The sequence below is a fragment of the Hemicordylus capensis genome, chromosome 2, assembly GCF_027244095.1.
Source record: "Hemicordylus capensis ecotype Gifberg chromosome 2, rHemCap1.1.pri, whole genome shotgun sequence".
In the NCBI taxonomy this organism is placed as follows: Eukaryota; Metazoa; Chordata; class Lepidosauria; order Squamata; family Cordylidae; genus Hemicordylus; species Hemicordylus capensis.
In genome coordinates this window covers 187485501-187510388 of record NC_069658.1, presented here as the reverse complement: position 1 = coordinate 187510388, position 24888 = coordinate 187485501, and the positions used below count along the sequence as shown (strand labels likewise).

At 46.4% G+C, this 24888-nt stretch overlaps 1 protein-coding gene across 6 annotated transcripts; it reads right to left on the bottom strand.

The window, feature by feature from the left end:
• Positions 1 to 965: 965 nt before the first annotated feature.
• TBC1D25 (TBC1 domain family member 25) lies at positions 966 to 23928 on the bottom strand. Of its 6 annotated transcripts, none has more exons than XM_053293523.1 (7): positions 22058 to 23928; positions 20414 to 20567; positions 13510 to 13619; positions 12185 to 12339; positions 10505 to 10629; positions 9904 to 10092; positions 966 to 9660 (listed from the first exon to the last, which is right to left on the bottom strand). In XM_053293523.1, the coding sequence occupies exons 4-7, from the start codon at positions 12249 to 12251 to the stop codon at positions 8296 to 8298; spliced, it is 1746 nt and encodes a 581-aa protein (XP_053149498.1). In that variant the 5' UTR covers positions 12252 to 12339; positions 13510 to 13619; positions 20414 to 20567; positions 22058 to 23928; the 3' UTR covers positions 966 to 8295. The 6 variants fall into 6 exon arrangements, with proteins under 6 accessions (XP_053149498.1, XP_053149499.1, XP_053149500.1 ...); XM_053293524.1 differs by having other exon boundaries at positions 22029 to 22150; XM_053293525.1 differs by having other exon boundaries at positions 20414 to 20563; positions 22058 to 22145.
• Between the last annotated feature and the right edge of the window lie 960 nt (positions 23929 to 24888).

Here is a 24888-nt window from a genome sequence, read left to right as displayed (position 1 = left end):
TATCCCCTTTACATCCTTAGAACAGAAACAGGGCTGCCTGGGACAAATCAAAATTTTATTAAATAATTTCTGCCTCTGAGAAACTTAGTCTAGGCACCATGGTAAAATTTCTAGGTGCCATGGCTCCTGCCATTTCAAGGACTTGCAAGAGTATCCTATCCTATATAGGTACAATATGGCAAGCAGCGATTCAGTCCTCATCTATTATCTTTTGCCACCCACAACTTGTTTTGTATCTTAATAAATGTCCACTTCCAGTTCCCATATAATTACATCTGCAAATCAGATTATCCAAGGCAGTGTAATGCGCCTGCTCTCTGCCAGCAACTGTTCCTTCCCTGGTCAGACGGACTAACTATCCTTGCTTTATTTAACTTTCCTTGTTTTATTTCCCAGGATTGTGTGCATACTGAAAAGCCACAAGAGCAGGAATTCACACATCCTGAGAATCTCAAGGTTCATTTGAAGAAGGCAACAAGTTTCTAGTGCATACAGCTGTAGATATATATTTGAAAGTTTAGGCAACACTGACTGTGATCTCAAAAGCGAATGAAGCTTCCCAGGGAGGGAGAGAAGGAGGAAAGAAAAATGATAGTTTTACTATCATGCTTATTGCCCAGCCCCAGGACTAGCCAAATCAGAATAAATTATAATAATGTGTTCATTTTGTATCATTTATACGTCACAGAGTTCAGGTTCTCTAGGTACAGAACTATAATTTTCTTATGCAGAGTATTCCCCCATTATAATTGCAACAGAAGTTCAAGCTGTGTGTGTGTGGAGTTTTGGCATGAACAGGTCTATGATTTGCCTTCCTTCCTGCTATTCCAAATGTGTGATCCTCCCACACAGGGATGTGGTTTGTTGCCTTTCAAATTTGAGATACCATCATCCATCTTGGCCCAGGGTGAGCACGCCCTTGCAACAACTCGAAGTCCCACACCAAAGCAGCTGTAAACCAAACGGACAAGCAGCACCGCTTTATTTAGACTTTCATTCCTTTATCACATCAGCTTCAAAACAAGGACAAACAAAAGTGCCTGAGGCCTAGACGAAAACTGGCCATTTCAGTTGAATGTTAATACATAAAGAGAGGATCTCAGGTGGAAATAATTTTACATATGTAAGACATAATTGCATTTAAATAAGGCCCCCTTGATAGAAAGAACACTCGTCCTGTCATGCTCAATGGCAGAGAGAATTTGGGGGAGGCTGAACACCAAAGACCATGGCCTGCTGCTGTGACTCAATTCCATCACTTTCCCTTTTTCATTCCGTTGTGATTTGGGCCAGCTGCAGATCAACCCCTGACCCACTGAATCTCCTTTGGAGAAACCAAGGGGTTATAAAAGAAGGATGACGCAAACTTGGCCCAGGACCCAATCCTAGCTGGATTTCAAAGTGGTCATGCTTCAAGATTTTAAATTACCAAGAAAACAGATGATATGTTCTATTTTCACAGTGAATACAAATTTAAGCTCCCATATTGAAACACAGGCTATATAGAGAGCACAAATCAATTACATTTTGGGGCTTATGGCAAAAACAAAACAAAACAAACAATGGGAACCATTCCTCTACATTAACATGCAGCTATAACCACATGGAATTCTTTGTGTGCAAGTGCCATGGAAAAACAAGAACTGCACAAGATCAGATCTGTGCTTTCACACAGCTCCTGCTTTTTCAGAGGAGCTGTGGAGGAACTTCTCAGTACCCCATAAATCAGATCTGTCTGTTCTTTCCCCCTCACTCTGTCACACTTAAGAGCACCCAAAATTCTCAAGGTGAGGTAGGCAGGGCAGGGCCACCTCTGGCTGTATACATCATTGGATAGCCTGAAAGCTTTTGAGTTTTCACTTGCACTTTGGTTTTGACAAGGGATTTGTTCCATGTCTGTTCTTCCAACAAGCTTAACAGCCATACAGGGTTCATGTGGTGCAGAAGCAAGTAAGAAAAGAAAACCAGGCCGAATGCGTACATGCTGGGATTCTGGCACAACCAGTCCCTGAAGCCACACACCTCTCTTTTAAAGTCTTTGTGTTGTCTGCAACCCCAGAACTGAAACATAAAAGCACACACAAGACGACTTGTATAAATAAGCAACCTAAAAATAATAAAGACAGAGTAAAAAGATGCACTTATAAATAGAACACAAATTTGGAGAAGTTCAAAGACATGTTCTGGCGGGGGTGGGGAGAGAAGGGAAATCCGCCAGAATTTGGCCGTCAGAAGTAAGTGCAGCAGGAAGGCTCCAAAAGGTGGGAATCATGGAAAATAGTGTTTATTTCGCAGCATGCGAAAAAAGCGACAGCAACACAGGCTGCTGCTCAATGCTTGTTGTAGTGCAGCACTCTGAACTATCAAGAAAGTAGTGAGGCTCAATGAAAACAGACAGTAGAAAGGAGGGAGCAGAATTCAAAATGGACCATTTAAGGAAGCTCTGTAATTTAGCCCTATGGCAAGCAGAACTTCCATTTGTGGATGCCAGAAACAGAAATACAGCCACGCACACTGCCTCCATAGTGTCACCTTATTTCACCAGCAGTGGTCTGAAAGCTGTGCTCATGGTTCATTCTCTCTTCTGTCCTTGAGGTCAGCAGCTTTCAGGCCATTCAGGCAAAACTACAGAGAATGCACACCCAGCTTTTGCACTGCTTCTAGTCTCAAGTCAAAACAGGCACCCTGGAACAGGTCCTTCCATTACACATTTGGGACCCAAAAGCAGAACATCCAAATGGCACTCACTCAGTCCTCCACCCGCTAATTAGCATGGGGAGACAAATGCACCAAGAAATTCTCCTGCATAAACCTGACACACCAAAGAGTTGCACAAGTGAGATCCTGTTCAGATCCTGACAGGAGAACTTCCCACTGAACTGCACTTATGGGCCAAGTCTAGCTCCCACATTGCCCCTTAAAGCAGCTGCCTCAAGACAAGATCTTTATGCCTGGGACAAAGGGTGAGGAAGAGGGAGTAGCCGGTGGTCACAGTGGAAAGTGCGGGGGGGGGGGGGTGGAGAGAAAGAGAAGCAGCAGTTCAGGCAAGCATAGCAATTGCTATTGACAAAGCTGATGTTATAGTACAGCAGTTGAAAGGCCAACTTGATAGTAAAAGACGAGGTGGTGGTAGTGTTGGCAAAGCCTCCATGGAAAGCTGAGAAACTTTAAAGATCAACTGGACCATATCCCAAGGGGCTGCTGGCTTCCTGAAGAAGCAGATCAACATATGTAGTTTTATTTAAAATACTTCAATCCTGCTCTTCCAGCACACGGCTGCTCAGAGCAACTTAGTGGTTTGCCTTGCTCCTGCATTGCTCTCTATCCAGAAAGGCAGCAACACAGATTGCATTTGACTCGTGTTGATCCCACAATTGGCTCTGGAGGTTGTGTGGATTGGTTATGAAACCATGTGAGATGAGGACTCCAGCACATGAGGACTGTAAGGTTGCTACACTATAGCAGCATCTGATTCCTAACACAAGTAACGTCCTGGCATGACCCAAAGCTGCAAATAGTACCAATGAAACATCTGCCCTGATAGGCCATTTGCAACATCACTAAAAGCTACAATTTGCTTTGAAGTCTTGGTTCTGTTTGTCATGTGCAATATCCCTTGAGAAGTTGGCAGCTGGGGACAGAGGATCAACCTAGGATGATGTGTGCGCTTCTCTTTCAAAGAATTGGAAGAGCAAGACACTTCTGGTTGAACATCTCTAAAAGGCAGCATGACTACGGCTGGAGACAGCTTTAAAGGAGTTGAAAAGGATTTGACTGAGGCTCCATTGCCTGCTGTATGGACACTTTTGCCCCACTGTGGTCCAAAGAGATCTTGCAATGCTTCAAAGGCAAAAGTGGGACAAAAGAAGTATGGAAGCAGAGGCTATTTTACCACTTATTGTCTATGTCTCCAGCCTAGGAGGCAAACCCTGCTTGAATCCTTAAGGGAGTTTGCTGAGCATTGGGGAAAGGTTGGAAGCCCAAGCCCATCCTGCCATCATCTAGAGAACTTTTAAAAAAACTACTCTGGTTTGTAAAATAGGAGGAAATTAAACAACAAATAACCAAGATGACCAGACAGACACAGTGACTCCAACAGAACCATTTAGGAAGCGGACCACCCAAGGGGGTCTGTGATCCACCCTTCATAAACCAGGCCAAGGACTCTTCCTGTCTGTCCAGTGAGGTAAACTTGGAAACAACATCATAAGCCCCTCACACACAAACCAGGGATCCAAAAGGAGGTTGGCTTGGACCATTACCACCACTATGCAACTCCACTTCCCCTGCTCTAGAGCAAACCTGCAGCATTTGTTCCCCCGCCTAGTATCTTATGCTGTCCATGTTCAATGTTTCACAACAGCCCCGTGTGTGTGTGTGTGTGTGTATGTGTATATATATATTCAAGATGGGACTAAAAAGGTTTGTCCACGTGTTGCATTCCATATTGGACTGCATGGCTAATTTTTAAGTCACGAAAGCAAGACATTTGGTATCCTTCAGAACTAAAAAGGGTCCAAGTAATGAGGGTGCCCATAAAGATATGACCCCACAAGTGATGCTTTGAGACCAGGAGATCAGTGGCAGCCCAGACGACCAAGGATGAGTGGGTTACATTGTTAGACTAATCCTTCAGTCCTGGTTAAGTGTTTCTTCACTCACTCTTCCCACACAGCACTACCTTCTCAGATCCAATGCCAGTTGGCACAAGCCTGCCTTCCATGCCAAAGTGTCATGCAAGAAGGGTACCTCAGCTCCAATCAGTTACAATTTACTCTACACTTGTGATGTGCAACCTCCTCTGCCTAAGACTACTGTCTCCTTCAGAATTAGAGCCTGCTTAGTCACCACACGGAATATCTGCATGGAACGTTGCCTGTTCCCTGGATGTATCATTTAGAGCTCATTGCACTAATGCTATCTCATGCTTCAATAGGGGCCCTCTCTATGTTATTTCCACATCCTAAGGGGAATGATGGTCTTCATGTCCTAGGCTCTCTACAATGCAAGCAACCAGCACTGACAACAGAGAACAAGAAGGAACTAAGACCTTGTCTTGAATTTATGATGACCACAGGGATCAGTATCCTCAGGGCAAATCCCCCACCCCGGTATAATTATACACACTGAGGCCATCACATTGAAGGCTTCCCATTCCTTGCCAAAAAACACCACTCATGTGGACTGCACAACATGAAAACTTTGTGACCCAGTGAAGAGTCTGGGAGTATCTGAAGATGCAGCAGTGTGGAAGCAGATTTAGGCCTTTGGATGGGAAACCACTGGGAGGCTCATGTAAGTGTAGGATATAAGTAAAACAGATACATACAACATGTTGGACTCAGCTCATACTATGATGTAGTTGAAGATGAGGGGGAATTCACTATATAAGATGGCAATCCATAAGGCAACCACAGTATCTAGACCAACTCTTCCCCCCGTCATTTTGAGTCAACATGTTAGAAGATGGCTTAAGCAGAAGACAACCATGACGCTCACATGGATATGAGATGTTGTCTTTCGGCCTGGAGAGGGAACTGCCTTAAAAACTCCAGTTTTCAGAGATGCTCCTCATCCATAGAAACATCCACCAACCCCCAATTATTTACCATAGGAACAAAAACCAGTCAGAGGCAAGGAACCTATGGTCACTATAGGTATGCCCAATCCCTTTTCAAACTTCCAGACGGGTTTGCAACTTTAACCTTTGGAATAAAAGTTTAAACAAATCTTTTTAAAAGTCCCTAGTTCTCCCACCACTAATAGTCAGAGTATAGAAGTTTCCACAAACCTGATAGGGTGTTGTTTCATAGTTTAGCTAAGCTACAGCTCCTTCTAGTGGCCATTTCTGAGACATTAGACATAACATCCCTCCTCTCTCTCTTTGAAATAACTGTCAGGCTCCCTACACCCCACTTGGGAGGGACTGGAGTGCATGGAGAGGGGGTTTCACCCTTTCCCCTCATGGCATTTCCCTGACAGAAGTCACTCCCATCCACAAGGAGCTGTGATTAATGCTGGGATATAATGCTTCATATTTTCCCTTTCAAGGATCTACAGTAAGTCTCCCCCTGCTCGCTCCCGTAATGAAGCACAGACACTTGTCAGGATCATTCCTCTTCCACTGAAGACATTTTGACCCTGCTGTGCTTTGTTTCTTTCTTATCTATCTTGATTTCAACTGTTCCTGTTCCAGGCCTGGTGGGATTTGTACAACTATGGAGCAAAGCCAGCAGCCAAGCAATGCAGGAAGCTGTCCAATAGCTCACCACTGATGTGAAGCTTCACACATGGCCCTTATTGCTTCCTGCTCATGGCCAGTACATATGCTTTTCTGGTGGAAAATACATGATTGCCCAATATTCCCAATCCCACATTCTCCAATACATACTCATCCGAGTTCCTCTCCTTAGAGCTGTCCAGCCTGGAGAGTTTAGTCACAGAGAGCTAAGCACAAAGGCTGGTACGTGTGTTTATGGAGGAGTATGGGGGTGGGATAGGCAAGGGTGTGCACACTGGCTGCCTCCCAACATTAAGAGATGGGGAGGGAGAGAATGCCTTTCCCCACTGTTCTGCCACCAATCCCAGGAACTATCTAAGGGAACTGAACCCCAACCACTAGGGTTGAAACAAATGGACAAGGTTGTTTATGGATTCAAGAATACTGACCTCAGGGGACCTGGCTGAGTAGTACCAGCTGATTTCCCCTTTCTGCACACCTGATCAAAGTGGCAAAGGAAGCAGAGCAAGTCAATTAGGAAACACGACTTCTAGCCTAGAAAAAGGTGTGCATATTACTCCCCTTTCAACTCACCAGCATTCAGTACAGCCTCCAGGCAAAATGCTACAGCAAAGTCTATACAGACATCTACTGCCAACAGACTGCTTTCATATTGGAGTATAGGTGAATTGACTCCCCATGGAGCTCAGAACCAGCCAAAGTAGCGATTCAAAGACTCAAGGGACGTCTTCTACCAAGCAGTCAACTGCCACACACATATAGTATTATTTGACACCAGAGGAATGCACATCGCTGAAAAACAGCTCAAGGTCTCTCCACCAACAGGATAATGGAATTTGTTGCAACACGTTCCCGTGCAATCCTGCCCTACAAGTTAATAATGTATAGAGAAGCCATTGTATGAAGCTGGAAACCTCACCAAGTACTTGCATTTAAATAGGGGAATTTGTTGATCAAGCTAAAGGGACTGGAAATCTAAGTTGCCACTCAGCCAGACAATGGTGGTTTTATAGCAAGCAACTCTTCAATACCACCCACAGCTGGGGAGATAACTAGCTAGAATATGAGAGTCAGACACAAATGATTACTTACCCAAAAACAGATCTATAAGGGCACTGTGGCATCATCACTCCATTCACTCTCCCCTTCCACCCCTCTCCTAGACTGTTGACTTCCTTTAGTTCATAAAAGACCTTGGAGATGGCCCAGGTTTTTTAAAAGGACCAGCTTGGCTTTAAAATCAGCCTGTAAGGGCAGCAAGATGTTGCCTGCTTATTTTTAAACACATCCAGCATGTTTTTCCCGCCCTCTCAAGGCTGTGGGTTCAGTTTTTAAAAAATGATTTCAAGCTAAAACAGAAAGGCAGTACTAAAAGGAGGAGCAAATAAATTTTAGGTAAAATAAAGTGCTTTTTTTTAAAAAAGCCCAAAGTTGGGCCAAAACATTTGAATGATTCAGCATAAAAGGCAACTGTTTGAGAAGGGGCACATTTGCAAGGCTTTTGCCAAGCACCAACTGCCACCTTACAGAGGAAATAGTCACACCAAGAGTCAGCATTAAAGATGATTTTGGCAAAACCTGCCCAGAACAGAAAAGATCATGTTCTGGGATAGATCAGAAATCAACCTTGGTTAATTAGCAATCAACATTCTAAGGAGAACACTGGAACTAAAGTAGGTAGATGGATTGAGAGAGAAAAACATATGGGGAATATTGGCTAGGAGAGGGGAAAGAGCAACTTAATGGGTAGAACCTGGCTGCTCCAGGATACATCTTCCTGGGAAGATTACCAGCACTTGGAAGGGTTGGAGGCACAGGAGACAGGGGAGACATCTGTGCCAAGTTATCTGCACAAAGTGATAATTAAAAACAGAGTACGTTGGACACAGAAGGTGTATTGAGTGGGGCAATCCAACTTAGCAGCTTCAGATCAGCTTCCAAGAAGATCACTGAAAAACCAAGACCAAGCAGGATCACTCAATCACCCTTCCGTGTCAAAGCTTGCACCATGTTGGCAGCAGGGAACCAGTCCCCACACGTCAAGAGAAGAGGGGTCATGATGTGGCAGGAGATTCAGCTGCTGCCTCATCTCCCTCTTCTGAGTCCCAGACTTCAGACTGCAAGTAGTTGGCAAAGAGGGCCTTGGCGCGGTGCAGAATCTTGTTCAGGTTGTGTCGGCGGACCAAGCGGTCAAAATGCATGGCCAGTTCATTGTAGTCCATGTTGTTCTTGATGATGTGGTCCCGATGCTCCAGGAGGATGGCCAGGCACAGGAAGAGGACAAATGGGTTGCCTCTGCCAAACTCCTGTGGGGGTGGGAGGCTGACAGCAGCAGGGGGAGGAGTTGGAGCAGCAGGTCCACGGGAGGGAGAAGAAGGGGTATTGACCATCGAGTCCCCCTTTTCCTCCTCTGACTGGCTTTCCTCGTTGCCATTGGTTGAAGAAGAAGCCGAGTCCCGAGACGGTGGAGTCAGGGCCCGGAGGGATGGAGCAGAAAAAGATTTAGCCACGTTAGGCATCTGGATCAAAGGGTCCTGCTCACTGCTACAGTCCTCCTCCTCTGCTAATCGCTGAGATTTAGGTGATGGATCATCCTCTGAACTGTCCTCATTGTGAGCACTGTAATACTTGAATTCCCCAAAGCTAGACTGTTTCACCAACACCTTCTCTTCAGAAATTGCCCCTTGGCAGGGTTGGTCCCCAGCTGCCTCAAAGCTGCAAGCTGGACGCAACATGTGCCTCCTTCGGACAGGCTGGCTGCTATCTCCAGGCCGGGCTGGTGGGCCTACCAGTTCCACTTCCTTCTCAGGTGGGTCAGGGGGGAAAGAGCTCCAAGTGACCTCCAGCATGCGCAAAGCATCCTCAAAGGCAAACTCGCGCTTCAGTTCCAGCAGCAGCCAGCGATAGCAGAAGAAGAGGTCATCGGCACCGCGGGAGAGGAGGTACGAGTAGAACTCTGGGTCTGAGTGGCGAAGGAGGAGCTTGAGGTGGGAGAACTTAACTGACATGACTTCGCCGTCCACCTGGAAGTTGCCCTCCAAGCGTTTCATGATGCCACAGAAGCAGATGAAGGCATGAGCCTCATTGTCCATTACGGCCAAGATCGGGGAAGCGATGTCACTCATGCCCTGGCAATAAGAGATCTGGGGGTGTGTCACTGCGTAGGTAGTCAGCAGATCGTGTAGTGCTGTCAGGTGAGGATTATCATCTGAACCAGCATAGTAGGGATGAGTGCGATCCGTTCGCAGAACATCCTTCAGCACATTGCTGCGGATGAAATCCAGGTCCTCAGGGCTGGCCCGTGCTCCCCATTCCCCCTTCAGCTGCTCATATTCCCGGGTCTTCCGCTTCATGTAATCCATGCGCTCCTGCCCTGTCAGCCCATCAGGATAGACATTTAGCAGGTATCTCCAAACCACCTGCAGAAGACAGGGATGAAAAAAATAGCTTTCCCCACCAATGGCAATAATCTGAAGGCTCAGCTACGGGAGTAACCCTGCCCCTTAGAGCAGACACAAAGGCTGGTATGTCTCTATCATTGCTCAGGAAGGCCGGGAGTATATAGATTTCTTACGGGAACAAGAAAAAGAAGCCTTGCTCTTGCCCACTAGTCCCTACTCCCATCGCTCCATGGCTTCCAGAATGCCCATTCTAATCCTCACCTTGCGCAATGAAGGCTCAACTCCACCGTGGAAGATCCGCAGACGCAGTTCTGCAGGCTTCGTCAGCTGCCCTTCATGGTTCAGATACGTGTGGAACTCTGAGTCACTCAGTGGGGGCTTGAAAGGTTTAACATCCTCTCCATAGGACCAGCTGAGTGCCTGCTGGACCTTTGATAGTGTTCTACCCACCTGGCAAGTTAGACAAGGAAAACGGAGGTCAGCGAGTGACCTGCACCTAACCATACACAAGAGAGAGCTCATAAACGCTAGAAGCACAATTGCAGAGCCCGAAAACAGGAAGGTAATAAACACCAAGCAACTCTCCTTAGTCTGTTCAACATTTTATCTGTGCAGTTACATCAGGGCTTCAGTTTTACTACTGCATCTATTAGCAACAGGTTAGTAGGAGGTAAGAGCCAGTCTATTCAATCAAAAAAAGAGAGATCTGGGAAGAAATAAGATCACTGGGATTAGCAGACAGAAACAGGCTAGAAGAAAGTGGTCACTAGAACTGCTGGATTCTCTCCCCATTTCCTCTCCATCCATGAAGCGAAAGAAATAAGTCTAAGCTAGTAAAGTTCATTCATTCCTTAAGACCCACCTGGGAAATGATGGACTGAGTGAAGGGCAGGGCTGTTGCTGCCAGAGACCGCTTCTCCACCAGCAGCAGGTCAGTACTGATGACATCCTTGGGGCTGATGATATCCCAGTCCTCCAGGAGGGGGCCTAAGAGAACATGGCAGTGTGAGCCAAACCTTCAAGGCCAATATCTGCCATTCCTTCATTTTACCCATCCATGATTTCACAAGTTCAAATCCCATTGCACGCTGGGATGTGCCACAGAAAGAACAAGCAATATAATCAGGATTGCAAGTACTCAATTAAAAAAAAAAAATCAAATAACTCAGCACCACATGAAGATGAATTCTGTGATGTATATAAAGCATACAAATCATTTACTAATTAAATGTTTATACTGCATAACACAGATGGCTCCAAGCCAGTGTTCTTCTTTGTAAGACCTGGGGACCAGTGGCGGCCCACATCAACCCTAAGTGTGGCCCTCTAACTGTTTATTGGGCCTGTGTGAAACGTTGGCTGACACTGAATACTCTGCACAGTGCCCCCTGGCACCAGATGGAGATGACCATTCTTACCATTCAGTGCTACACTTTGCTAAGTGCTTTAAGTGAAACAGAGCCCTCTTGAGTCCCTGCACCATCTTGCAAGGCATGCACAGAGTACTTGGAAGTGTAGCTCTTCCCAGTTCTTTCATTCTAGAACTCTTAAGAGAGGGCTCCATCTCTTAGCACTGAGGAAAGTGCAGAACTGTACAGAGGCCAACACAGTTAAGAAATGGCTTTCACATTGAAGGGGGGGGGTTTTTGGTCAAAGTGGCTCTTGATGGAAAATAGTGGCTACTGCTCTAGGCAGTTCATATGAATAAAACCAAAATAATTCATTAAGACAAATAAAAATTAAAATAATTTAAAACCATTTAAAAATCACTGAAAGTCAGGCTAAAATGCGTCTTAGGACTCTTAAGGCTGCTAATGATCTTAAGCTTTGGATTTCTATAGGGAGCACATTCCACAGCCCAGGAGCAACTACAGAGAAGGCCCGATACTGAGTTGCTGCCAGGCGAGTTGGTGGCAGCTTGGAGATAGACCTCTCTTAATGACCTTAATCATCAAACATTCAGCATGGGGATCATGCTGAAGAAGTTGCTCTCCCAATTTTTAAGTTAAAAAAATTAAACATATTTACACATGTGCTTTTTTTGCATAATTCTGTTCCTGCTATGCTAGGGAGAGACAAAGTCATGTAGCGCATTCACCACTGAAAATCCTTGTTGATGTTTTCAACCGACACGGACCATTGATTGAAAGTAGCAGTCCACAAGCAGCAGACAGGCATAATCAAACTGAATTCCACAAAAGAAATGTCTGTACCTCAAGAGTTACAGCTCAAGAGCGAGCCAAGCAATACACAACAACCAGATCTGCGAGGAGATCATGGGGAGTGGGGGAAAGAGTCACTCCCTCCTATGATCTTCCTCTGAGTCTCCACTAAGTCCATGCTTCATGCAGTATCCAAGTCACAACTCACACCTTCCTTCTTTACAACAGCAACCAACAAACATCTGATCAGGAAAGACAGCTTTCTTGGATGTGTCTGCGGCAATAGAAGCTGAATGTGGATTTGTGAAATGTCTGGGATAGAACGAGGCTGTGCAAGTGCTAGAGCCAGGACTCCTGCCTTTCTTATTTGAGGTACTTACTATCTTCTGAGGGCTTGATGTCTATCTTGAGCTGCAAGTAAGGCTTCGAAGCACCAGCAAAGGCCATGCCCAAATCCCAGTCAGACAGCAGTGACAAATAGGTCTCTTGGCCCTGTTTGTCTCGGCCCAGATAGCTGATGCCAAAATTCTTCTTCCTGAGGTAGAGGAACAAAAGACATGTTAATAGTCCTTATTTAAAGAGGTGTCTCTTTTGCTGCATAGAACCTGCCAACGTGGATGCTCTTTTGAGATAGGAAACAATATGTGCACTATCACTTGCATTAAACGCACATGGTGTTTTCCCACATGAATCTATTATGGGAAAAGAACTCCTATGGCACATACCTATAGTGGAACAGAGTGACTACATATGCAACATACACACTGTTTCATACATCAGAACAAGATTTGATGGGTGAACTGCATCAGGAGGGCAGTTGCCTATTATCTGTGCTGAAAGTGGGTTAAATAACTAGAGATGTGCACGGACTGCGGAGGTGCACTCCGACGCCGTGTGTGTGTGTGTGTGTGTGTGTGTGTGTGTGTGCGCGCACTGCTTTAAGGGCGCGGGGGGTGTGTACTTACCCCTCCGCCTCTTTTCCCCCTCCGGCGCTCCAGTTTTTGGCAAAATCTTCGGGGCAGCAGCGTTCCTCCCTGCCGCCCCTGCCTCCTTGTTGTTCTCCAAACCCGGAAGTAACACGGGTGCATGTGCCCACTGCCGCCGCACACATCATGCACGTCACTGTGACATGCGCGGCACGCACACGTCGGCAGCAGGCGCATGCGCCCGTGTTACTTCTGGATTTGGAAAACAAGGGGGCAGGGAGGAACGCTACCGCCCCGAAGATTTTGCCAAAAACTGGAGCACCGGAGGGGGAAAAGAGGCGGGGGGGTAAGTACAACCCCTCCCCGCCCTTAAAGCAACACACACACGGTATCAGACCACGCCTCAGTGGTCCGTGCACATCACTAATAAAGACTGTTCCAGTTTACTTAAAGGTGAGAAAAAGTTGACAATCCAGCTTATCGCTCTCCATCTCCTGAAGCCCCTCCTTATCAACAACAAAAGTGTATTTTTCAAGACACTGTTCTCCAACATAGGATCAAATTCATAGCCAACATAAGGTTTGATGTCACAGCCAAGGAGACAATGAATGTGGGGTTCCCTGCTCTTGTTTCACTTTTCTTCATCCCCCTTCCAATATGAGAATGAAAACAGAGTCTCTCGGCCCCACCACTGACCTATAACAGCATTTATTGTCATTTAGTGGGATAGTAGCCAGGATCCCACCCATTTCTATCTGCCCCCCCTCCCCAGGACTCACCCATTAAGATCAAAGGCTCTGATGAGGATATGCTGCAACACGTCCAGAGAGGTGATCTGTGGGTCCACGGCAAAAGTGCGGAATTCAGGCTGCAGGAAGCCTTCACATTTCTGAAAGGATTACAGAAAGCAAGACCAAAGAGTCAACCCAGATAATCCCAACGTGGAGACAGCATAGATCCAGCACTTCCTGGAAGGAACAGTTACAAAATCCAATTCCAGCATCTGTACCTTCCTCTCCCTACTGCCAAGAATAAAAAGCCATAGCTGGGCTATGAATCTTCCTCCACATACTAAACTTCACTTTTCTACCACAGTGGAGAACAAGACCTAAGGGATTATTCTGCTCACAGTGAAAACCACTCTTTAAACACTACTTATAAATCAGGAATACATGCCTGATGCTTTACAGACCAAAAGAACATACCAATCAAAGAAAAAATGTCTGCCTCAAGGGGAAAAAACCCATTTGGTTAAATTCTTTACTTGTTACTTAACCTAGCAAGAGAATAACCCTTGACTCTATTGTATTGTGCATTAAAAGACAAAAGGGACAGTTCAGTTACCAAACTGATGCAATCCCATTTACGTCAGTGAAGTTATATCAAGTTGTTTTGATTTCTCTCTATATATATTTTGCACACACCCTCTTCCACAAAAGCCTCTCTTTTGAAGAGGGGTAGCTGAAATTATGTACAAAGGAAGTCAGCTGCTACCCATCTGTCTCAGTACTACCAACCCAAACTGATTGCAGGTTCCAGATTCAGCTAAGTTCCATTTACTTCTGGGAAGTTTACAGGTCTATCTGAGGTCTGATATAAGTAGCTAAAAGTGTGGCTGAAAAATATGGAACTTATGTGCTAGTATTTAGCTCTCATTCTCTTCTATGCAGCTACTGGGCGGACAATAACCCTTCTTCAACACAGGGAGGAACTGAAGACATGCAAAATGACATTTGGCTTCTTCAGTCTTTTTCATGGCAATGGCAAAGATATGTAGTCTCTTATGAAGCTGCTTTTGTTTCATCTGTTTCAATATTATCTCTGAAATCCGGGAGAGCTGCTGCCAGTCTTTAGACAAGCATCTTTCCCAGTCCTGTATTGAGATGCCAGGGATTGAACCTGGGGATTTCTGTAGGCAAATCATGTGCTCTAACATGAGTCACATCACCTTAAGTGGCGCAGCAGGGAAATGCTTGACTAACAAGCAGAAGGTTGCCGGTTTGAATCCCCACTGGTACTATATGGGGCAGCAGCGATCTAGGAAGATGCTGAAAGGCATCATCTCATATTGTGTGGGAGGAGGCAATGGTAAACCCCTCCTGTATTCTACCAAAGAAAACCATAGAGGGCTCTGTGGGCGCCAGGAATCGACTCAACGGCACACTTTACCTTTACCACCGAGTCACTTCACCTCCCACAGCTGGCTCCTCCCAGTTCAATGAAACTTATTCCCAAGTAAACTTTACAGTAAGTGCCAATCAAATCCAGTTTATTGTATATGGCTATAAGTCTTTACAAAGTGACTTAAAAATACATATGTTAGATTAGTAAAAGTTTAATCAAAGCAAATTTTGGCTTTGGTATATGTTCCATTACTAGTTCCATTCCTGACAGAAATACTTGCAGGAGAAATATTTGCCCAACCTGTAATCAGACATGGAAGTAGTCACTATCTGTCAAAGCAACAGATATTGGAAATTTAGTAAGAGAAGCAGGTATCTTTTGAGCAAGTGCGGGAGAATGGACTCAGGATTCCTATACAACTTCAGTGCACACCATTGCACAGCTTGAATTGCACCCAATTCATCACCAGAACAGTTCTCTTTGAAACCAGCTAGGTAGGTTGCACTTCCAATGAAGTCAATGCTTTATAGAACTGTGGAAATGGCATAATGCTCAGCTCTGTTTATTACAAAAAGAGCCAGACCAGTTGGGCTTCACTATGCAGAAGAAAGAGAATGAGTTCAGAGCAGCCGATTCACTAGAAACACTGACTCACAGGGGTGGAGTTTATCTCTTCTTTGGAAAAGAAATGATTTCAGTTACACAATCCCTGAAACAAAGATAATGTGCTAAACCAAACTTTGGATGATCCTTTTTACTATCCAAGAACACAAATCCATTATTTAACTCCAAAAGCAGACTGGTGTGGGACAGGGAAACGTTTTGTTTTATACTTTTTGCCTATCAACTTTTAAAAGTTTGGCAAAGCATTCCATTTATAACTCATTGAGCTCCCGCAAAACCCATTTTATACTCAAAATGTCCAGTCTCAGATTATTACTATGGGTATGGGGCTGTAACCTAGTGGTACAGAGTCTGTTTTGCATGCAGAAGGTCCCAGGTTCACTCCTTTGCATCTCCAGTTACAGTTGTGAAATATTCCTGCCTGAAACCTTGGAGAGCAGCTGTCAGTCAGTGTAGACCACAGTTTCTCAACCACCGGTCCCTGGACCGCTGCCGGTCCACGAAGGGTTGAGTGCCGGTCCCTGACTGGGAGTCACCCCCCGCCCGCCACCAAACAACTGCAATCAAGGCACTCACATCCTCAATTTTGCACATGGCACGGAAGAGGGAGAGGAGGAGTATCATGAAGGCACGGGACCCTGCTTCCACCTTGCCTCCACATGCTGCTGAGATCTTCCTACAGCTATCTTATTCCCTATATTTACAGCTTCAAACTGTATGCAACGTGGGGGCATTGAGGAAAAGGTATGGCAGTGGGTGCCACTTGAAGGGCTGCTGGTTCTTGCATGCTCATTATTTGCAGCCAAAGGTTGATTGATTGAAACCCAGCTGCCTGTTGTGGCCGAGGTGCCTTGAGAAGGAATGCTGTTTCCCTCTTGCATCGGTGGGGCGTTGTGGTCCCTCGGCCCCCTGTAACCCCCTGGTCTACACCGCCAATGGAAGATGGCGGTCCCCTTTGTGACTTCGCCAGGGGGTGGAACCTCTGGCCGGGCTGATGCCATGGTAAGGGCTAAGCGGCGGAGGAAAGGAGGAGGACCACCTTGGCTTGGGCTTTGCAGAAAGGGAGTGCAGGTGGACCTTCCTCGGGGGATAGGGAGCAAGCACGCGTACCAAGGAAGGCTAAATGGTGGAGGGAGGCAGCGTGGTGCGGGGGAGAGGCAAGATACCATTTTCTGCATTCATGCAAAAGGGTCATTGGATGAATGGCACTGGAATGAAGTGATCCTGGGGATTTGATGCCCAGCACGGTTCGTGTCTGATCCCAACTGATGTAAAACCAGCTGCCTGTTGCAGCCAAGGCACTTTGAGAGGGAACGCCGTTGTGGTCCCTCGGCCCCCTATAACCCCCCTGGTCCGCACCGCTGGTGGAAGATGGCAGCCCCCTTTATGACCTCACCGGGTGGGGGGACGACAACCTCTGGCCAGGATCATGCTGCGGTGAGGGCTAAGTGGTGGAGGGAGGGAGGAGGGCTGCCTTGGCTTGCCTCGCAGCGACGCATGGGCAGCATGTGGGACCACATGAGCTGCGTGGCCCCAAAGGCAGGCTGGTGTGATTGCGCACGCAAGGGAGTTGGGAGGGGGGCACAGAAGCACACACTGCGAGAGAGGATGGGGAAACACCTGCTATACTCTGGGATGCAAGCACAGCGGCAGCAGCTCTTAGACCCAGGCGACCTTCCAATTGCGTTCCAGTGCACCATTGCCTCACCCACCCTGAACAGTGCCTCGTCTCCCCAGCAAGGAAGACAAGGCATCTATCACTGCAACGCCCCGTGCCCCCCGCCATCTCAGAATTGCCCCCTTCCCTTTAACACCAGGTCCCCACCGCTCTTCTTCACGTTTTCTTTCACCATTAAAAAAAACACCAAAACATTCCCAGCACCTGCCACGGAACTGTTTTGGAGGAGTTTTGGAGGAGCTGCGCAGATTTCATTAGGTCTACCTCACAAAGTGCACATCTAAGAGCAGGATCCAGATCAAGCCAGGTGATCATGATCAAGCAGCATTGACACAAATGAGAGATGACTAAATTAATTTCAGTGGATGGTCCTGACTAACGGCATCTGGATCCGGCCCTGCGACTACACAACTCCTGCTAAAACTCCACCTCCATCATGAGAGGGTTAAACTGTAGACTTCGGGCTCTACTGACAACTCGCCCAGCTCTCCTCTCCTTTTTGCTTTGCTTGACATCCAGGCTGATGAAGAGTTTTGGGGAATTCAAAGGCTTGCTTGTGTGTTGTTATCGTTGGCCCCATGTAGCTTTTGAATTTTTCTAATGGCCCAACATCCCCTCTCCATTGAGTAATAACAAGCACCCCCAACCCCACCCCGCACATACTGAAGACATACTGGAGACATATTTGTTCACCCAGGCTTTTAGATTCAGGGGCATTTGGCCATTATGGCTGGGGGTTATGGGAGTTTAAGTCCACCAACATCTGGGGACCCAAGGTTGAGAACCCCTAATATTCCATGTTTGCAAAAGATTCCGAATTTAATTATTTTAATGCTTATACTATTTTAATTGTAAACTGCCCAGAGATGCAAGTTTTGGGCAGTATAGAAGTCTGATAGACAGACAGACAGACAGACAGACAGACAGAACTTAAACTTGAAACCCCTTTACTAACAGCTGGTCTGGGAAAATGCGCATGAAGAATGTAGTGGTCCTTGAAACTCTGCACAAAGAATTTAGAGGTCCTTGACTCCAAAAAGGTTGAGAAACACTGGTGTAGACAATACTGGGCTAGATCCACCAATGGTCTGACTTAGTATAAGGCAGCTTCCTATGTTCCCTGTTAACTGAGCAAAGAGGCACTTTTTTAAAGTGGCAATTTTCTTTATTGAGCAAGGGGGAGAATAACTGGTGCTATCCAGCCCCAACACAGCATCCCTCCAGTGGATGTTACTGGTGTCTATCTTATATTTCTTTTTAGATTGTGAGCCCTTTGGTGACAGGGAGCCATCTTTATTTTATATCTTTATGTAAAGCTTTTGGTAACTGGTTGAAGGACAGGTAACAAAGGGTAGTAATAAATGGACAGTTATCACAATGGAGGGAAGTAGGAAGTGGGGTGCCCCAGCGATCTGTACTGGGACCACTTATTCATAAAAGATCTAGAAGGTGAGGTAAGTAACCAAGTGGCCAAATTTTGCAGACTAAACTATTTAGGTATGAAATCCACAGCAGATTGTGAGGAGCTCCAAAAAGATCTCTCCAAACTGGGGGAGTGGGCAACAAAATGGTAAATGCAGTTCAATTTTAGCAAGTGTAAAGTGATGCATACTGGCACAAAAAAAACCCCAACTTCACATATACACTGATGGGATCTGAGCTATCAGTGACTGACCAGGAGAGAGATCATAAAGTTGTTGTGGACAGCTTGTTTAAACTGTTGACTCAGTGTGCGGCAGCGATAAAAAAAGGCAAATTCCATACTAGGAATCACAAGGAAAGGGATTGAAAATAAGGATGCTAATACTATAATGCCCTTATACAAATCTATGGTGCGGACACATCTGGAGTACTGTGTGCAGCTTTATTTTATTTATTTATTTATTATATTTCTATACCATCTGATATGTACATCTCTAGGCAATGTACAAAACTTAAAATATTTAAAAGTTACAAATTAAAATACATAATAAAAACAATAGAATAAAATAGATATTAAAACAAGTTTAAAATTAATTCTAATTAAAAGCCTGCGAAAACAGAAGAGTCTTGAGGTTCTTCCTGACAACAAACAGAGATGTTCTTATTTCAGTAGGGAGCATATTCCAAAGCCCTGGGGCAGCCACAGGGAAAGCCCGGTCAGTTTTGGTCACCATATCTTAAGAAGGATATTGTAGAACTGGAAAAGGTGCAGAAGAGGGCAACCAAGATGATCAGGGGCCTGGAGCACCTTCCTTGTGAGGCAAGGCTACAGCATCTGGGGCTCTTTAGTTTGGAAAAGAGACGACTAAGGGGAGACATGATTGAGGTGTATAAAATTATGAATGGACTGGAGAGAGTGAACAGAGAAATTTTTCTCCCACTCTCACAACACTAGAACCAGATGTCATCCCATGAAACTGAAGGCTGGGAAATTTAGGACCAACAAGAAGGAAGCATTTTTTTCACACAGCGCATAATTAATCTATGGAATTCTTTGCAATGGGATGTGGCAACAGCCACTAGCTTGGATGGCTTTAAAAGGGGCTTAGATAAATTCAGGGAGATCAGGTCTATCAAAGGCTACTAGTCTGATGTCTATGGACCACCTACAGCCTCAGAGGCAAGATGCCTCTCAATACCAGTTGCAGAGGAACAACAGCAAGAGAGAGGACATGCCTTCACCTCTTGCTTGTGGGTTCCCCAGAGGCATCTGGTGGGCCACTGTGTGAAACAGGATGCTGGACTAGATAAGCTTTGGGACTGAGCCAGCAGGGCGATTCTTATAGGAAACTTTTGTAAAATCGATATATAAATATTTGTAGAAGTATGGTATGTAATGAAGCAGCACTGATTGTTGCATCATCAACATCTTAAGTCTGTCAGAGAAATAAAGATGTATTAAATACCAAAGATAGCAGCTTGGAATCCACCAATGTAGCACAGGAAGAACTAGGGTTGGCTCCTAAAAAAGACCTCTACTAGTATTGGAATATAAGTAGTCAAGAATCCACCTTATTGCGGAATTTGTCTGGCTATTATGAGTACTGGAACTGCTTTAGTCCCCAAAACATGTGCTCATGACCACCAAATATGGATTAAAATACCATGAACCAACATGATCCCGTTAATAAATTCCGCTCAAGAAGCATAAGTTTTCCACATCACTCACATCCCACTCACTTAGCTAAATTAATTCCTCTCTCTATACATGTCAGTTTCCCACCTATAACTAACAATCATAGCAGCAACATACTTTATTACATGTGCATCTCTACCTCACAAGGTTTTAGCTTCACAACAACAGTTAAGTCAGTCAGGTTGGGAGAGAGTTGCTTGATTCAGACTTCATGCCAAAGTCAATCCATGGTTCAGGAAGCTTAGCCACTGTTCAGCCTAAATCTGAATTGACCATTCATGGGACATCACTGTCTAGCAAAACAGAAACAGAAACCACAATGTGAAGTTTGCTATCAAACTGGCTATCTTGCAAGTTTGCTTTTAAAAAATAATGCAAAGCATTAAGCACACAGCATGGCTACCACCTGGCCATTTTCACAGCTACTCTGTGCTGCATAGGTTCTTCATAATTCAGCAATCCTAACTCTTGGAGCACACTCCATTCTTCGGTAAGTACCATTTCATTTCTGCTTCTTCCCATTTTTCAAGAGTTCTGACAAAATCAGTATTGACTCACACAAGCATTTTGCAAGATGTGTGGGTTACTGGGCAAATATAAAAATGAATGTGCTGAGAAGCAGCCTTCCAAGCCCATTACATTTCACAACACAGTAGCACAGTGAGTCCAGAACAGGCATCTGGTGAAAACACCACAACCGTTTCACCATCACAAATTGATGCTCACCATCAAGCTTGTGGCCACATCTCAACAGGCTAAAGTGCCTATGCAAACTGGCCCAAAAACTCATTTTATTTGGCCAACCACCACCTGCAGTCACAAGCAGGGTTAACAACAGTCCCTTATTAGCAGGGATGTCCCTTATTTCAGCCCCAAAATGTCTGTCCCTTACAGGATACCATTTGTCCCTTATTTTCAGCTAGTGGGAAGAACATCCACGCTCCAAGTTCCTTCCCTGGCATCTGCAAGATAGGGCTGAGAGAGATTCCTGCCTGCAACCTTGGAGAAACCACTGCCAGTCTGGGTAGACAATACGGAGCTAGATGGACCAATGGTCTGACTCAGGATATGGCAGCTTCCTATGTTCCTAACCTATGGCTCAGATCAAACCAGTTATTTTAACTAATAATGAAATTATTAACGAGCTCCAACTCTTTTCCCTTCTCACTCCCTACCAGAGTACTCTGTGGTGCTGGTGGGCTGCCAACAGTTCCACACTGGGGACATTAACAGCCACTGATGACTAGCTACCAGCAATATCCAGATATCAGGATCATGAAAATAATGCAAGTGATGATAGTGCTTATGTATGAAACCTATTTTTACTGGATAATAACGCTTCTCTTTCTAGAAAACAAAATGACATCCCACCCAGTTTGGCTAACCGTGGTTATATCAATGAGCAGAGGAGAAGCAATCTAAGTTGTAAGTTTCACTGTAGTTCAAGCTGAAAGTGGTAAGTGAACACACACACACAGCACTCAGGTTCCCAATTACTCCCTCAGACTCCACGCCTCGTGTCCCTTATTGGGGCGGCGGAATGTCGGCATCCCTAGTCACGACCACTCCCCCTCCACACATCCCACCTTCTTTCAGCGGCGCCACTGTGCAACTCCCTGACCCTGCGGGTTCTTGTGACATCACCGGTTCATTTCCCACCTGGGCGCTCCCGGGCCGGGCCCAAACCCTCCCCCCGCGAAGGGGGCACTGGCCAGCCATCTCTAGCCTTTGACACCCCCTTCCCCCAGCCTGACCTTTGACCCTTCCTCTCAGGGTGGCCCACCTTGACCCGCACGCGAACCACTTCGTGCTCTTCTTCTTCTTGAGGGCCTGTTCCTGGCCCAGCTCCTCCCCCTCCCGGCGGCGCTCCCGCGGCTGCTGCCGCCGCCATCCCGGCCCCTCTCTGGGGCGGAGGCGCCTCGCGCCAGGGCCGTTACAGCCCCCGCCCCTCCTCCTCTACGTCACCCACTCCGGGGGAGGGGGACCTCGCGCTGTCACCCCCTCAGTTTACAGGGACTCGCGCGCGAGCGGGAGGGGGGAGAAGGAGAGCAAGACGCCGCTTCCATCACATGACCCCAGCCTTCACTTCCTTGGCCACGTGTTCTCCGGCACTGACGTCATCACCCGAATCTTAAAGGCGCAGAGCAGGAAGAGTGGGGTTAAAACGTTGTTTGCGTCGGGAAAAACAGTATCTGGGGTTAAACTGAAATGGCTCACACAACGAGAACAAAAGGCCAAAAAAAATGACGAAAGCCTCTACCAGTCAAGTAAGAGGACTTAACAAACAACATCCGGGGTAAACGGAAACTAACCGTAGATTAGAATCTTAATTCGTTTATAGACGACCGAGTTGAGGACTACGTCCGGAGCTGTGCGGACCGATGCCTGAGCCTGAAGCCATTGCCTTGGGAAGGAGCGACAGCCAGCGAGGGAGGGAGGCAGGCAGGCAGGCCGGCAGGCGGAATCGGCAGGCCCCAGAGACCGAGGAAGAAAGGAAAGGCAGAGGGGAAAGGAGGAACCATCGCCTGGGGAGGGAGCGGCAGTGAGGGAGGTGGGCATCTGCAGACTCCGGGGAACCGGAAAGGAACAAAAGGAAAGGCAGAGGAAACTGACCACAGAGAGGGGGCGGCTGGTGGGTAAACGAGGAACGGAGAACCAAATGAAGCCTAAAATGGCTGGGAGGTAAGGGGCCGTTAAAAACCGTTGGGACTGTGAGGCCGCGCTGCTGACCTTCCCGCACCAAAAAGGAAAAAGCCCAGTGCCATTGTTCCGCCCCCCTCCCCCCCAAAAAACCAGCCAGTCTCCCACACCACCAAAAAACCCTCAGCTCCCAGTCACCCCTTCAAAAACAAACAAACCACAAAGGGACAGCCTGGGCCAGCTGCTGCCCCCCCCAAAAAAACCCAAGACAGTTTTCCTGACCCCCCATGCCAAAAAAAGGGGGGGCGGAACCAAAGCTCCCAGTCATCCCACCGAAAAAAGGGACTGTGTGGGCCAGCATTGCCTACAATGCTGGGAATTGTGAGCACAAACAACTGCCCTGAAGAAGAAAAACTACACCTGAAGACTAAGCGAAACTGAGACCGCTGGCGGGGGGGGGGGGGAGGGCGAGCGAGAGAGCTGTGGCGGGGAGAGAGAGGGAGGAACATGGCTACAAAGGGAGGACCAGCCAAACGGGTTCTCCCAACTAAACTCATAAAGGAAATAAACTACCGCACAGATGCTCTATGCGGGTTCAGCTAGTATCTATCCAATTTTCTATAGTGAACCAATACCCAGGTTGGAGTCCGTCAGGCTCATATAATCCCAAACATAAAATAATTGCCATGACACAACTCCACGGCTGAAAGAACAACATCCGGGTTACCCGTTAGGCCGGCAGCGGGGCAACATCCGGGCCAAATAAGGACGCGAATCCTCCAAGCCCTTAGAGATCCAGACATATTAGGGAGCTGCCTTCTCCCGAGTCAGTCCATTGGTCCATCTAGCTCAGTGTTGTCTGCACAGATTGGCAGCGGCTGCTCCAAGATTTATTTCCTCTTGCAATTTGAATGCTGCCAGACGCGGTCTGGAAGCACGTCGTCGTCGTTGCAGACATAGGGAAGCCACCCGACTGCCAAATCTTTGTAGTGCCCCGTCCCAGTTTCTGTAGGTGTTGTTTCCACCATTCAACTAGGAACTGAAAGTTTTACCCGTTTCATTTAATCATTGACCCCCTGAGGGGAGAGGTCGGTGGACCCAGCCTGAAGGTGATGCTGACGCCACAATGCCAGGTGTACAAAGTCCTGCTTGGAGGAAACCGCTTCTCTGTGCGCAGAGCACTGTACTCTGATACCACAACACAGGATGGCAAGCAAAAAGTGTGTGTATTGCAATTCACTTTTCCACTCCTAGAGTGGAAAAAGATACAGCTGGTGTTTGGAGACGGCCATTAATATGCAACTGTTCTGTCTGTCACACTAGCTCTGCCCTGCATGGCGCCTCGTGTGAGCGGCACAGAGGGAGAAGCTAGGACAATGAGAACTAGGAAAGGAAGCATGCCCTGCGACATTTCACAGGCAAAAACCTCTGCTGGACAATGGCTGTAATAAAATTGATGATGGTATACACAGGCAAAAACCAGGAGACACTGATGACCTTATAGTACTCAGGTTCCCATACCAAGGATTGCCCCTTACTTCAGTGTGCATGCCCATTATTATACAATAATGTAATGTTATACACTGCTGGATGTGGTATTTACTAGACCTTGTTCCTTGGCTTCTGAAGTAGGGCTAAGTAAATTCACTAAAAGTTCAATAGACTGCTTAGTCACACTATAGATCTGGATGCAGATATTACAGAATGGGTGCAACTCAACATCACTATCTGGATAGGTAGTTGAGGGGATGTAAAAGAAGTTAGTAAGCATGTGCATACTACAAGATTTGTAAAAGATGTGATCAAAATGGAAAAGAGGGACAGGCATATACCAAAGACAAGTGCCGCATATATATGCAGCATATGCAGCTAGGTGCAGCTGTACCATGTTCAGATAATTGCCTCTCAGCCTAATTTATTTCAGAGTTGTAAGAACAACATGACTTAGATTTCTACTGTATTTTCCCCAGTGCT

Coding starts and splice junctions, on each gene's coding strand:
- TBC1D25 (XM_053293522.1), bottom strand. CDS start 22,165: ATGGCGGCGGCAGCAGCCGCGGGAGCGCCGCCGGGAGGGGGAGGAGCT. Junction 13,620..22,057: donor TGGTTCGCGTGCGGGTCAAG/GTGGGCCACCCT, acceptor TAATCCTTTCAG/AAATGTGAAGGCTTCCTGCA. Junction 12,340..13,509: donor AGAGCCTTTGATCTTAATGG/GTGAGTCCTGGG, acceptor CCTCTACCTCAG/GAAGAAGAATTTTGGCATCA.